At 45.3% G+C, this 15,357-nt stretch overlaps 1 protein-coding gene across 5 annotated transcripts in view; it reads left to right on the top strand.

The window, feature by feature from the left end:
* The window catches only part of ARHGAP25 (Rho GTPase activating protein 25), a 77,580-nt gene that overhangs the window by 26,854 nt on the left and 35,369 nt on the right, over positions 1-15,357 (top strand). For all 5 annotated transcript variants that reach the window (XM_040993286.1, XM_040993290.1, XM_040993289.1 and 2 more), the window contains exons 2-3: positions 6,361-6,560; positions 13,030-13,117. In XM_040993286.1, coding sequence (XP_040849220.1) covers positions 6,361-6,560; positions 13,030-13,117 — 288 coding nt within the window. The remainder of the gene's footprint in view (positions 1-6,360; positions 6,561-13,029; positions 13,118-15,357) is intronic.

Genomic DNA, 15,357 nt, shown 5'->3' with positions numbered 1-15,357 from the left:
TGCTAGATAAGCAGGGCATCTCTGTTAGATCGGTCTGTCAGGGATTGAATTCACTCCTGCTTACAAAATACCAATGCTTCAGGTGTCCCAGTGTACATCTTATTTATAAATGCTGGTAGCTAATGAAGTAACACATCTCAAATGAGTGTGTAGCTGTTTCAATCAAGGGGTACCTACATCTCCTACTGCTCTTGCTGTAATCCTCTGCTGATGTTGGCGGGGGAAGGAGGGAGGTGGTGAGAAGTCTGTGCTAATTATCCTTCAATCCTACAGACTTGAAACTCTTATATTACACTTGGGAGAGCAGGTAGCTTCCAGATGTAGTTGACCAGGCACGTTGTCAACCCAGGTCAACCCGGAGTAAATTTACCATCGAGTCGTCCAATCCCCACTTTGCACTGTGGCGAGGAAGGGCCAGGTCCGGGGCAGGGCTGAGTAGGAAGCGTTCACAATTCTGTGAGCTTCTTATTAATACACTTGGCTTCCTGTTATGCAGCGCCAGGCAGAGGGTGCTGGCTGAAGTGTGGCAACTGATGGAGACAACTGCAGACACAGAGGAGGTAATTGCATGCTAAACCCCTAAGAAATGTGACAGCCCCCAGATGTGGACCCCAGATGGGAGGGCCCCGCCAGCGACATCCAAGACTCAGGGACTGTGCCTGGGAGTGGGAAAAAGCTCTGTTGCTAGCTTGTGTTCCTAGAGCTACTGAAGAGAAGAAACGGAGAGAAAAGTGTCTCCCTCCTGCCCCCCGCCTCGCCAACACACAGGCATATGCTCGTTTTCTCTTCCTCTCTCAGGACTCTTCAAATTGCTACTCAGCACTTTTACCTCTTTCTGTAGAGGAGTTCTGCACTAGCTCCCTCTCCAAAGCAGAAATCTCACTTTGCCACACAAGTAGATTCCTCTAAACTACAAACATGGGAAAATGAAACTTGCTCCGATCATGGGCCCTGAGTCAGACTCTCAGAGGACAATTTTTAGAGATTCCTGGGCACCATCTATGTAAGTCTGTATCCAGGGGAAGGCCTGTGTGGTGCAACCTCATGGCATATCGAGAAATTCCCATGCCATCACCAGGGATGATTAGGGATGTTGTATTTTTCTTTTTTAAGAGACAATGCTTTTTTCTACAACAAAGTTAAGAAAGACACTTTGACTTTTAAAGCATTCCAGGAGAACCATTAAAAGACACAAGTATCCAGAAGACTAAAAAGTGGAAAAGTTTTAAAGTCCCTCATAATTGTGAGCTGCAGAGGCTTTTTTTATTTTGGTTTTTATTTTTATTGGAAAGTCAGATATACAGAGAGGCAGAGAGACAGAGAGGAAGATCTTCCTTCCACCCATTTGTTCTCCAAGCGGTCGCAAAGCCAGGAGCCCAAAGCCAGGAGCCCAAAGTCTCTTCTGGGTCTCCCATGCGGGTGCAGGGTCCCAAGGCCTTGGGCCTTGGGCCTTGGGCAGTCCTTGAGTGCTTTCCCAGGTCGCAAGGAGGGAACTGGATGGGAAGTGGGGCCGCCAGGATTAGAACCAGCGAGTGCAATGTGAGGACTTTAGCTGCCGGGCCCAGCAGCTTTTAAATGGAAGGCAGTTTACTTTTCAGACAGAGAAGGAATGAAGCAAGTGGCATCAAATGCCAACCTTTTCTTCTGGGCAGAAACCCAGGGCCATGGTCCCACAGTCTGGTCATGTGACAGGCAGAGGTTGGCCTGTGTAGGATTGCTGAGGCCTGCGTGTGCTGTGCCGGCTGTGGGAAAGGCTGTCAGAATGGTCATCTGCCATGTCTGTGATGAGACAGCTCTTTCAGATGGCTCTTTCAGATGGCTCCAGCAGCTCCTTCTTGGCCTCGGGTGAGGGCATGCCATTGTGTGGGCTGAGTGCTGGCCCCTTGCTGGGTTAACACAGGCTTCCTCCTTCCCACGCCTTGGCTGCTCTGGGCTTTGGTCAGAATGTTTAGGTCTCTTGGAAAGAGCCTGGGCAGAGAGCTGGTATAACATGGGTGGATTTCCTAATATGTCCATTTCCCCATGGGGTGTCAGCACAGCTTTGGTGGTGGGCTGGAGGTTTCAGTAGCATTTCTCTTGTCACTTTGTCAAGACCTGCTGAGCCACACAGAGCACACAGTGGGCGGAAATTGTAGCACAATGTTGTTTATGCACAAGACGGAGGCGAATGGGTGGGGCTGAGGCAGGCTGTGAAGGTCTGAATGTGTCCTTCAGAGTTTCTGTATTGGAAACTTAGTCCACAATGCAGCTGTGTTAGGAAGTGGGACCTAACAGGAGGGGATGAGGTCAAGAATGCTGTTACTGTGGGACTGGTTTAAGTACCACGATAGTGAGCTGTAATGGAAGAGTGTGGTCCTTTCTTGCTCTTCTCTGTTGCCCTCCCCCTGCTCTTCTGCCTTTAGCATTGGTCATGGGGTGGTACAGCATCAAGGCCCTTGGCAGGTGCTGGCATTGTACTCTTGGACTTGCGAGCCTCCAGGATGGAAAGCAAACTCTGCTCTTTACAAGTGACCAGTTTTGGATATCCTGTTATAGCACAGGAAATGACTAGGACAAAGTGCTTCCTGTGATGGAGTAGAAGGTGTGGCTTTAGTACCCAGCCCACTTCTCTCTTCTCCAACCCTGTGAATGACCATACATTGACTCCCCATGTGGGCAGCCCTCTTCACCCATGGAATATGTGGTCCTTTCCAGACTGGCTGGCCTAAGGATGCACATTGGGCTTTGAGATTGGGTTTCTAGCTTCTCCTAATGGGGAAAAAATTTCTGTGTTTCTGAGCTCCACTTTTTTGTCTGTAAAATGAGAGTGACAAGCAGGCATGTTCATAAAGAGTATGAGCATGAACCACGACCAGACAGCTGAAGCGCTCGCACTCTGGCTGTCACGTGACAGCTTCTCAGTAAATAACCACTGATGGTTATGGTGAATAGATCAGGGGTTGCATCTCCTCCTGGCCACTCTGATTGTGTGGACACAAGAAGCCTGACAAATAAACCGATACTGCAAGCCTTGACAATTGCCCATTTCTTTCTAAAATGTTTCTCTTATTCACTCAGCCAAACTTTGTCAAGGGTCATCCCTTAGCCAGACGCTTTTCAAGGAGGTGTGATGCTATGTTGGAAGTTCTTACGATAATAGCACTGTTCTCGTCTTGCATCCAAAGTCTGTGATAAAAGGTGAAAAAAGGGAGTGATAAGATGTCCCAGATGATATCTACGTGACTACTTCCTTCTTTAATTTTCTTTCTCTCTAATTTAGGGCAAAAAAAGAGGGGAGGGGCAGTTAATTTCTACTGCAGAAATAACATCACTGCAAATGGGACTCTCTTCCTATTTCTCTTCTTTCCTTTCTGTGACCCTCTCTCACCTAAAGACTGAAATACAACATAAGTAGCTCAATTAGGTAAGTCAGCTCTATTTCACTGTGGCCTTCCCTTGTTTAGGAACATGAAAGGGCTCCCTGTTCCCTCTAAGATCAAGGTTGAATGTCTGATTCTTCCAGATAAGCCTTGTCAGTTAGAAGCCCTCCAGCTTGATTTCTGTGTGTGGAGAAACGGCTCATTGGATGCTGTGCTTGCAACCAATAATCTCCAGGTTCCAGGAATGGCTGGACAACAGCCACTCTATGGTAACACAAATGTTCTCTCTGTGTGTTGTGTCATCCTGTGATTATGAGCTACACAGGGCTGCCGAGCACTGCAAATGTGCGAAGTGTGATGGAGAAACCAAGTTGTAACTTTTAAATCACCGGAAAGTACACAGGCATCATGGCTAATGGCTACTGTATCGGACTTAGTTTGGTGCATGTTCTTTCTCTGCCAGAGTAAATGTGGGTTTCAGGCCTCAATGAGACACACATTTACCACTTGTTCTAGAACATTGCATTGGTGTTGAGCAGCTTCTTTCTTACCTTGTCTCCCTGGCCTGCCAGACCTCCCTTCCAAAAGACTGGGGAGTAGGCTCTCAGAGCACAATGACTGGCTCACAGCAAAGTTTATCTAGTTTTTACTTTCATTACTTTTCATTATGGAAATGGAGGAGAATGCCCCTGCATCTACCAGAATGCCTCACTCTTCCATATTCTTCCAATCATAGTAGATCTCATTGATTACTTTTTCTGGGAACAACTCACAGCCACAAAGAAAAGAGATTGCTTGGAGAAATTAGCAAGGAAAATTAGTCAAAACCAAGCCAAAATCAAAGCCTCCCAGGCCTTGAATAATAAGGCAACAGGCTTGACAGGGGAGCAGGGCTGTGGGCTAAGGCTGAAGATCACTTTGCATGTGCCATGGAACGCTCCGGTGCTGATGCGATGGTTGTCTGAGCCCCCACCCTTCGGTGTTTGGGACTGACTCCAGTGGTGTGCAGCTTTGTACAAGTGGCACAGGGCCCAAGCTCACAACAATGATGGTAGACTGACAGTAGGCACTAAAGAAACATTGCTTCCATGCGGGGTTCATGGAGTCATTTATAGAATCTGATTAGTCATGATTAGTCTGACTATGAAGGCAGATGAGACTTTCTGTCCCAAGGGCATCAAGCACCTGCAGGCAGTTTCTGAGAGCACAAGGTCTTCATACATCCTCCTGCCTTTGCTGGGCCAATCTGAAATGCACAGGTTTTTGTTTTGTTTTGTTTGTTTTGTCATTCATACATGTGACACCAGGGAACATGGAAAAATTTCCCAGAAAAAAGTACAAAATTATATCCCAGCCACTGAGTTGTGTAGTGAATCAATTCTCTTTCATCTACATTATTTAACTCCTAATCCTCTTCAAATGCTATTGGATACCTTCAGTTTCTTCTGTCTTCTATAGTGAATCTTTCCATTGTTGTGAGTTTCTGTGGATTTCGGGGTGAGGAGGTGGCTCACAAGACTTGAATCCTTACAGCTCTCGTGAGGCACCTGCCTTATTTCCCATGTCTTGGGTTGACTCCATCTGAAATCATCACCCTAGAGGCTGAAGGCCCCTCATGACGCTGCTCCTAGCCAGGAACCCTCCCTCTCATGGCTGGCTTCAGGTGGATGATCACTAAAGCCTTACTGGCATAGACAACACTGGGACTATGGAAATGGAGGAGAATGTCCCTGCATCTACCAGAATGCCTCACTCTTCTATATTCTTCCAAAACTTGTATATAAATCACTTCTTTCATTCTATCTCTCCCTCCCTCACGTCTGTAGATGTATGTTATAACACACATAACTTGATATTACAAGTGAGGAAATGAAATGTAGACAAGTCACATACTTTATTCACAGTGGAAAAGCCAAGAAAGGAAAAACTGCCTTCTCACCAGGGATGAGCTGATGGTTTAATTAGGTATGTTGTGGATGTTCTGGGGACTGATAGAAGCTCAGTAAAGGGTCTGTAAGCTGCAAACTTCTCAGCGATGCTCAGCAGAAGGAGAGGGCTGCAGAGTGTAGGTATGGAGCAAATACAGGAGGTATAGGAAACAGAGGGCTCCTAACTTGGTTTTAAGGTCATGGTCAAACAGACTGGGCCATAAAAGGAAGGTGAGGGTCAGGAAGAAGTGTTGAATGGGAACCAGAGTGATGGACCAATGACTATGGGGTTACCAAGCAGGCAAGAAGGGACAGTCCTGCACCTGATTCGGTGAGAGGCAGAGTGATTGTGGTTAGGGGTTGGGAGGGGGGGGAATGCTTGGCTTCCAGTGCTGGTGCTGAGTTCCGTTGGTAGTGTTAGGGGAGGTTCTAGGTCCAGTGGCAATGCTGTAAATATTCTCGGTGAACAAGGGATCTAATGTTACCTGAGAACACTGCAGGAAAATACGGACAGTGCCCACTCCCTGTAGGCTGCCCGCCTGGCCAGACAGACATGATTAGTGTGAGCTGTTGGAGAGGGCCAGGCATCTTCTTGGGGTCCCCCATTCCATAGCAAGCTCAGGGTCAACAGGACTGGTTCCTTCTCGTGAAGCGTTTCCATGGAAGAGCGCCCAGGCGGCTTCCGGTAGCCCCTGCAGCTGCGTAGGACTCATCGAGCCCTTATTTTCTCCTCTCTCTTGTCAGATATTGACTCCCACGCAGGAAAAGGAAGCACCTTGTGTCAGATGCTGTGGCCACTTCCTCTTCAGAAGGCTTCAGCCAATCTCTCACTTTGTAGAATGAGGGGGCCGCAGGCAGTTGCCGGACTGCGTATGTCTTGGTCTCAGTCTGACCCAGAGCAGGAGCTGGCCCCTCGGCGGCCCCTCTGGCTTCCCCTGAACTCGTGATTCTGACTTGGTGGTGGCCCCACCTGCTTCCCAGCCCCCTCTGGGCTTCCTCTCTGTCTCCTTGATTGCTCTTTGGTGTCTGCTTAATGTCCCTCAGTCAACCTGCCTGTCTGCTCCTCTCCTTAGCTCGGTCCAGGAGCGTGATGACCGGTGAGCAGATGGCGGCCTGTCACCTGTCAGCCACCCCCAACCCACTGGAGAGGCCCATCAAGATGGGCTGGCTGAAGAAGCAGAGGTCCATTGTGAGGAACTGGCAGCAGCGGTACTTTGTGCTGAGGGCACAGCAGCTTTACTACTACAAGGACGAAGAGGACATGAAACCTCAGGTACAGACATACTGTTTGTGCTTCCCACTCCCACCCCTTCTTGCAGCTGTCTGTATCCCAACATGGAGAAGGTGGCAGGGAGCCCTCCATGATTCTACTAAACTTCACAGGGACCTTCTCAATAGGATAAGACAGGTGCATTTGAGTGGTGGTTGCTTTTGCTTCCATACCAGTTTCTAAATACATAAGCTGGGTTGCAAGGGCCATTTGTAGGAGTTGTGGGGGTGGGAGCAAGGAAGAGGAACCATGGGGTCTTCTCAATGCAGCTCTGTTTCAAGGCTCGTGACACAGGGTCGATGGAAGTGACCCTAAGTCAAAGGCTCAAAGACCGTGGATTGAGGTTTAGAAAAATGGATTTGGAGAATCATTTTGTTCAAAAAATATTTATTATACATTTACTGTGTGCCAACTACCTGTATTCTAGGTATTGAAAATCAGCTAGGGAGTTAAACAGATAAAAATCTCTGTGATATAGACCATAGGATATAAGGAGAAAGATAGAAAACTATATTAGATAAGACAAGTACATAGTTTATTAAAAATGTCTGGGTTGTATGAAGAACAATGTAAAATGCATTAAAGGCAGATTTCATAGAAAGTGAGACAGAGAGAAAGATAGTCTGAATCCTGGTTCACTCCCCAAATGACTGCAATGGCCAGAGCTGAGCCAGTCCGAAGCCAAGAGTGAGGAGCTTCTTCTGCGTCTCCCACAGAGGTGTAGGGTCCCCCAAGGCTTTGGCCATTCTCTACTCACACCACAAGCAGGGAGCGGATGAAAAGTGGAGCAACTGGGACATGAGTTGGCGCCCACATGGGATCCTGGTGCCTGGAAGTAGAAAATTAGCTAATTGATACTGAGGCCTTGTTGGGGCTTTTAACTGACCGGATCTTTACTCTGTTAGACCTATCTTCAGACCATAGAAGGTCTCCCCAAGAGGCCACTGAACTTATCTGGACAATAAGACGCTGAACTTTATGCTAGGCATGTGTTTGCAAGCAATGAATCTCAACTGAACTTGAACTATGGTTATGCAACAAGGTGGAGGAATCCACCATGGGGGGAGGGGCATGGGAGGGGTGGGGGCAATCCCCAGCGCCTATAAAACTGTACTACATAATACAATGTAAGCAACAACAACAAAAAAAAATTAGCTAATTGAGCCATCCTGCTAGGCCATGCACCTTTCAATAATGTGATTGTGGTGGCCACATAAAGAGGGTGATATTGCAGCAAAGACTGAGGAGGGGATGGAATGAACTAGGTGCATCTCTGGGAAAAGAGCCTTCCTTCCTTGCAGAGGCCCAAGGGCTTGCAAGTCTAGTGTGAATGGCAAGAACAAGGTCAGTGTGCCTGAAGCAGGAGTAAGGATTAAGAATTGTGGGGGCAGCCGGGGGGGGGGGGGTGGTGGCGGATGAGATCAGACAGGTGAGGGTGAGGGTCAGGGTTGGATGCAGGGGATAAAGCGCCCTGAAAGTCACAGGGAGGTGCAAGAGGGTTCGGCTTTCTTTGAGTCCTGTTGTAAGAAGATGTCTCTGGCTGCTGTGTACAATTCCAATTAAGGGCTGTGGAGGAGGTGCGCAGATCTTCCAGGTAAGAGGTTATGATGTTGAGCATATCAGCTAGTGTCACAGGCTGGAGGGAAATGGTCAGATTCTGGGTGTGCATTGAAGGTAGAGCAGATGGCTTCCTGGTGGAGAGGATGAAACTCTGAGAGTGAGCTGTGGTCCCAGGTCTTGGGCTTCAGTCTCTTCTCCCCACCCCACTAAGGCGTCCAGGACACTGGGGTATATGAGAGTGAGATGGTTGTATTAAGGAGTACCCTGGACCTCAGGGGTAATCCAGATGCCTGGAAACTCAACCCAGAATTTGTGTCTATGCAAATGGGTTGGGCCAGAGTTACTTCTTAAAGAAGACAGACTCTAGAACCTTCTAGAGCCAGACTTTAAAAAAAAATTTTTTTAAGTCAACATGGGTGAAGATAGGAAGTGTAGCTGTAGGGGACCAACTTGAAATGGCCATTTTGGATGGGGTTAGTTGGCTTGAATGGAAGACTTGAGAATTTGTAATAGCAGGAATTGGCTATGTGGATCCTGCACTTGAGGGCTCCCAGTATTCTGTCTTTCCTTACAGAAGCCAAGGAGGGGTCCCAGAGACTTTACCAAAGCCTGGACTGTGGCCTTATGTCCTGGCTTGGCAGCCAGATTTGTCTTCTCGAATAAGCATCACCTCATGAAAGCTGCACCATCCCAGGCTAAGCCAGCAGCAGCTGGCATGATGAACAATGCAAGGAGCCTTCCCCTAGCAGAGGGAAGTAAGGGTGAAGGCGATGAGGATCAGGCCACTTCAAGTTCCTGGAAAGGGCACTGGGACCGTTTCTGTGGCACGAGAGATATGTCATTTAGAAAAACATAAATTCATGCCGAAGAATAAAATAAATATTTGAAAGGCCTTATTTCTCCCCTTTACTTGTGGGAGGAGGGAGCCCCGAGCTTTCTCAGGATTAAATGAATCTGAAATAATTAAGTAAAGCTTCCTCTAGGCCGACAGGATGGTTTATTTTTAGAAAACCTATTGATACAATACAAACCAATAGAGCAAGTGAGAAAAATCATGCAGCCCTCAACAGGTGGCTGAAAAAAAAGCACCTGGTAAACACCAATACTCACTTCAGATATAAAATTCCTCATGGTGACAAAATGATCTTTTACATGGAAATTCTATAACTTACTTAATTTCCCACTGTTGGGAAATTGTATGGATAGTCATGTATTATTATCACAAAGTGTTTTATGATCAAAACCAAGAATTAAGTGCACATCTGGACATCCTTGTACATTTTTAACAAGGTACAATTTCATCAAAATAATGTAAGATCTACTTAAAATAAGACGCTGTTATTATACTCTAACATTGTTTTGGGATTTCTAGCCATTGCAAGAAATATATGAAAAGTTGCAGAAAGTCATGATATACTTCTGCATTATGCTTTACAACATTCACAGTTCTGGGTGCAGTAAATTTAAATATAAAAACTCAAGTAAAAATGCCAGAGGAGAATGTAATTACCTGCATAATCTTTGGGGGTTGTTGTTCTTAAAGTGTAACAGCACAGCACAAAGGAAAGATCAATTTTTGTTTCAAAAATATATATATCTGAGGAAGCATCATAACGTGAAATTGCAACTAATAAATAGGAAAAAAGTGTGTATCTGTATGGTGAACATATCTTCTTCATAAAGTATTATTTTAGGTCCATAATAAAATCCCGACAGCTGAATAGAAAGCTAAATGATACAAAAGGACAATTTGCCAAGGAATTTCAAAGTTCATTATCAGCCATGATTAAAGATATACAATGTAAGCTATTGAGACACACGGTTTCCAATTATCAAATTAACAAAGTTTCCTGGAGTTTAGTAAGTCAATACTTGAAAGCAGGAATTTTCATGCACAGTTTTTTTTTCTGGAAATAGCAATCTGGAGGTTAAGATGCCTTTCATAACATACAAATCATCTGGCCTACTTTATAAAAAAAAATCATGTTTATGTATTTGAAAGGAAGAGAGACAGAGAGAAAGCTGCCAGATGCTTACAGTGACCAAGGGTGGGTTGGGGCTAAACCATGATTAGAGCAAGGAGCTGGGAGCTCTGTTCAGGTCTCCCACATGGGTGGCAGGAATTCAATTATTGGTACAATCACTGCTGTCTCCTAAGTCTGAATTAAGCAGGGAGCTGGAGGGAAGAATTAAACCCAGGCCCTCTAACCTGGGATGCCTGCAGCTGAACTGCTAGGCCAAACACCTGCTCCTGGACTGTATTTCTAGCGGTAGAAATTTAACCTAACAGATGCCTTTCTGTCAGTGGTGTTCTGGTAAATGGTTCATGACCAACTTTCTGGCAGAGGAGTTGATTTTCATGCAGTGTTCACCAATTTCTGTGGCTTGAGTGCTCCCATCCTGAGTGATTCAAGATAGCATGTGACAGCACTCAGAGATGAGATGTACAACAGCGCTGTTTACAGAGTGTCTACCACACAGAGAATCCATGTAAACAACTGCAACGGCAGAAATAACAGTAACATATAAGGGGGCTTCAAAACATTCGTTGACAATACATGCTGTGAAAGAAATCATACCTGGGTTTCAAAAAATTTTTACATACAAATAAGTTTAGCTTTTCATTTCATCCCCTGTGAGCTTTGTGGTTGTTGTTCTATAGTCTCGATAGTTAGGAAGCATATTTTTGTTTGTATTATTATCTTGATTGGTAAAACGTGTCAATTGTGAGTGTACAGCAGCTGCATTTAATAACAGGCTCTCAATGCCCCTTAATGAGATAGATCTTGCTAGCTTGTATAAGCTGGCTCTAGCACATCCATGTCTCTGTTGTCATTTCAGCTCTGTGGTTGCAGGACTGGTGGCCTCAGCCTGCACCTCACCCTCCCTCAGCATCCACCTTCATCAGCTGGCACACGGAGTGGAAGTGCTTATGGACACATTGGACCCTTCCCCATCAATGTCCATTTTTTGCTCCTCTCGCTCTGCCCGTCTTCTCTGATTTGTCTGTGATGTTAAGGCTGTCAGGCTCAGTGTCAGGACCTGTAGTTAATCATTTCTGTCTCAGTGTGAATAAGCTTAGCTCTGAGGGTTCCATGTAAAGGTTGTAATTTTGGAATTGCACTGATGAAGGATTGAGTCAGAATTTTCTTATGAAGTTGTTTTATGACCTCATGTCAGCTGTCAACTAATGAACTTCTTTGAGCCTTACTTCCTCTCCTCTCCCAAGAAGAAATATGAGTCCTTACACAGATTAGATGTGCTGATATATTCAGGGCAGTTTGCACAGTCTGGCATTTAGTGACTACTCAACAGAGGGTCTGTATATTTTTTATTATTTTGTTTTTACTACTTTCTGATGAAACGAGCTTGATAACCACTAGACCGTTTAGAGTGGCACTTAGGGAAGGCAGGCACCTCTGAAGTTGCTAGTTCCTTCTCTTCCCATCAAGCAGTGTCCCTTCCTGACAAAATGTAGCATGGCCTTTGATTCTGATGCCATACTTTGCCCAAAGCAGCCCAGGAACATACTCACAGGGTCATTTTGTTCTGACAGCACTGATGTGACTTAAGTACAGATGATAACTAGCAGTAGAGGTGATTTTAAGAATCAGTTGCTTTTAAGGGGAAGGTGGAGAAACCTCAGAATTCTGCTGCATTGTTGGTTTCTTTTCTTTCTCCTCCCTTTCCCTCTCCTCCTCTCCCTGTCTTCACTGTCTTGCTCTGCCCTCTCTTCTCTCACATCTTTCAATTAGTGCTTCTCTCACATCTTATCTCTTTCTCACCCAGTCTTAGCCATTTTCATTCTAATACCTCAAGACACGTTACTTTTAAGTTCATTTTACTTCTCTTAAGTTGGAAACATGTGTTTTCTCAGCTCAGGATCAGACATATTGCCTTCAACATCTAGTGATATGTGATTTGTGAGAATTGATTGCTACTGATTATTTCTGTCAGTTGGAGCATTCACTTGGTCTTGCACGTTACCAGTGCTGGTTTCCTTGTCTGCCACATTGAAGTGATAAATCTTGTCATGATCCTGATATGGAGCTGATATGAGAAATGCATTATAAATGATAAAGTACCACACATGCATGTGGCGGAAGTGGCCTGTCTTTTGGTGCTGTGTTTGTGTCTGATATGTCATGCTTCCTACCGAGCCCTCCCTCCTGGCTCCTGGCTTCTGGCTCTGGGGTGGGGGCAGGGTTACGCTGACTTTCTTACCATCTCAGCTAGAATGTTAAGGATCATTGGCTTGAGACTCATTTCTGGGAAGAGCCATCATTCCATTATCTTACTTATTAGCTCTGTGACATTGCAGAAGTGACAAGAAATCTTCTGATTCACGATTTTCTCATTTACAAAATGTATGTGATGATACCCTGCCATGAGAATTGCCAGAAAGAATCAGTGACTAATACATTCAAGGTGGTTGGCTAGTGGTAGGAACCCAAAAGTGCTGCTCAGTAGGTCTTGTTGCTACTGGGTAATCTCATCCCCCTCAGATGATTATCTGTGGCTCATCCCTTTGACTACTCTTGCTAGCAGCAGGTGTATGGCCCCACTACCCTCAGACTTGTTTTCATACAGATCAAGCGTCTTGCTGAGTCCTTGGAAAAGTAAGAAGAAGCAAGTGTTGGTGACAGCATTGCAGTGGGTGGTGTGGTATTGCACATCAGGGCCTGGTTCTACTCTCTCCAGGCATCCAGCCTACTCTCAGACAGCTGTCACTTAATTTGACCATGACCTGAGTAGCAGAAAGTTCCCATTATGATTGGGCTGCTGGCTTTTCAGATTCCTCTCCACCTGGCCTCCTTCCATTTCATCACTTTTCTATCTGTCCTCTACTTTAAACGTGGTCCATAGTTGATAAATTACTACACATCTTGAAGATCTCATTTTGATCTTTCAGGGCTCCATATATCTACCAGGAAGTGCAATCAAGGAGATTGCCACACACCCTGAGGAGGCTGGAAAGTTTGTCTTTGAAGTCATTCCAGGTAGGTGCCACAAGGTGGGGTAAAGGTACATTACATTCCCAATTTGTTTCTGGATCCTGAAAGTCAAGGTGATCTTTAATGAAGTTCTTCGACCAACCAATCAATCTTTTTAAAGGATGTAACATGGCTCCGTGTGTAGTTAGTGAACTTATCTAAGTCCATATATTAAATCAAGTGGTATGGACAACACCCACGAACTAAGTGAGGGCTCATTTGGCTAACTCTGTTAACATTTCATGATTTCATGAGTGTGTGCTTGAAGCCAGGGACTGTCATTTACACTGAAACACAATTATGAAAAATGTAAAGCCCATTAAGATTGGGCTTCACCCATTACAAGGAATTCAATCTGGGAGATAGATGGGATGAAAACTGAAAGATAAGATACAAAGTGAGCTATGTGAAATTGTCATATTGGTGGATCAAAAGTGGAGGAAAGGCATCAGTCTCCTACAGTTCAATGTCACCTAATGAGAAATGACGGCTTTGACTATAACAGATGTTGTCCAATACCTATTGCATGTGCACATAATACTGAAGTGCTCTTTCCAGTCAGAAGTTCTCTTCTGCCAATATATTTGGAACATGGCAGCTGGGCTCACGCTCCTGACTTCCACACAGAGGGTGCTTCTCCCCATTTCCTCTCTGCTTCTTGCTCTCACACCAGATCTAGCCCAGCCAGAGTTCCAGGATTGCTGATCCAGCCTCACCACCTGGCTGCCACACAATTCTGACCACAGCATGGGAGACACCTAAGTGCCCTTGCCCGTAACCTTTCCTCCCCACTCACGCAAGGTATCTGTGTGCATGAGAAAGTTGTTGAGTTGTTGCAAGATGAAAAGTAACCCAGAGCCCAGAAGCGCTTGGGCTACAGCCAGCCTCTCTACGTTCACATCACAACCCTGCCACTTTTTGTTTCTGCAATAGGTTTCTCCATCTCTTCCTGCTTTTATGCTTTGTCTATAAAATGTGGATAAAGATTATGATGATCATGAGGTTTAAAAAAACATTTGTCTCAGTGCCTAGTAGATATTAATGCTTTGTAAGAGTTTGACATTTGGGAGATAACTAGAGAGAAATATACACACATATATATGTATATATATTTGACATTTATTTATCCATTTGGAAGCAGAGTTATAGGGGAGGGCAAAGATAGAAATTGTCCATCTGCTGGTTCGCTCCCTAAATGGCCACAATGGCCAGAGTTAGGCTGGGCTGAAGCCAGAAACTTAATCTGGGTGTCCCACATGCATGCAGAGACTCAAGTACTTGGGCCATTCTCTGCTGTTTTCCCAGGCACAATAGCAGGGATAGCGTGTGGAGCAGCCAGAACTCGAACCAGCTCTCATATGTGGTGACAGCCCCATGGGCCATTTCTTTACCCACTGTGTCAGAGGGCTAGTCCCAACAAAAGGGAATTATAATGCAGGGAGAAAATCCTCAAATCAACTGACAATTTAGAGAAAACAAAGGGAAGAATATATTCAGGTGGTTGCCTCATGGGCATTTTTTTTTGCTTGTTAAATCTGAAGGTCTGTTCTTTCCTCTCCTTGGCAAACAGCCTGATTTCTCAATTTTTCCTGTCCAGAAACATCTCACTCTTAGGGATAAAAGAACAAGGGTTTCACTCCTAGGATACTTCTCACAGGACATTTGTGGAACACAGACATTCACAGAATGCTTGGGTTTGCAAGCTAGGATCACCGCACCAGAAACTCTATTGAGAATTCTCCATGGGCTTCCCACCAGAAGCCCAGCACCAGGGACAAGCATTTGGCACAGTTGTTAAAATGTTATTTGGGATGCTGTCATCCCATATTAGGGTATCTGAGTGTGAGTTCTGGCTCTGCTTCTGATTCCAGTTTCCTGCTAATGCACATCTGGGAGGCAACAGGTGATGGATGGCCCAAGTAGTTGGATCCCTGCCACTCATGTTGGAAAACTAGATGGGATTCCAGGGTTGTTAGCTTTGGCCAGGCCCAGCTCTGGATGTTACAAGCATTTGGGAAGTGAACCAGGACATGAGGAACTTTTCTCTTTGTCTCTGCTGTTTATCTTTCAAACAAATCTGCAAAGTTCCATTCCTTTTAAGATTGCTATTCAAGGAAAGAGAGGGAAAGGTTATCCTATCATAGTCATGGTCACTTTCTCTCTCTCTCTCTCTCTCTCTCTCTCTCTCTCACACACACACACACACACACACACACACACACACACACACACACACCCCTGCTGAG

This window comes from Ochotona curzoniae, unplaced genomic scaffold (assembly GCF_017591425.1).
Source record: "Ochotona curzoniae isolate NIBS_2020 unplaced genomic scaffold, NIBS_Ocur_1.0 contig_883, whole genome shotgun sequence".
In the NCBI taxonomy this organism is placed as follows: Eukaryota; Metazoa; Chordata; class Mammalia; order Lagomorpha; family Ochotonidae; genus Ochotona; species Ochotona curzoniae.
The sequence above is the reverse complement of the archived record's forward strand: the minus strand, read 5'-3'. Positions and strand labels throughout refer to the sequence as shown.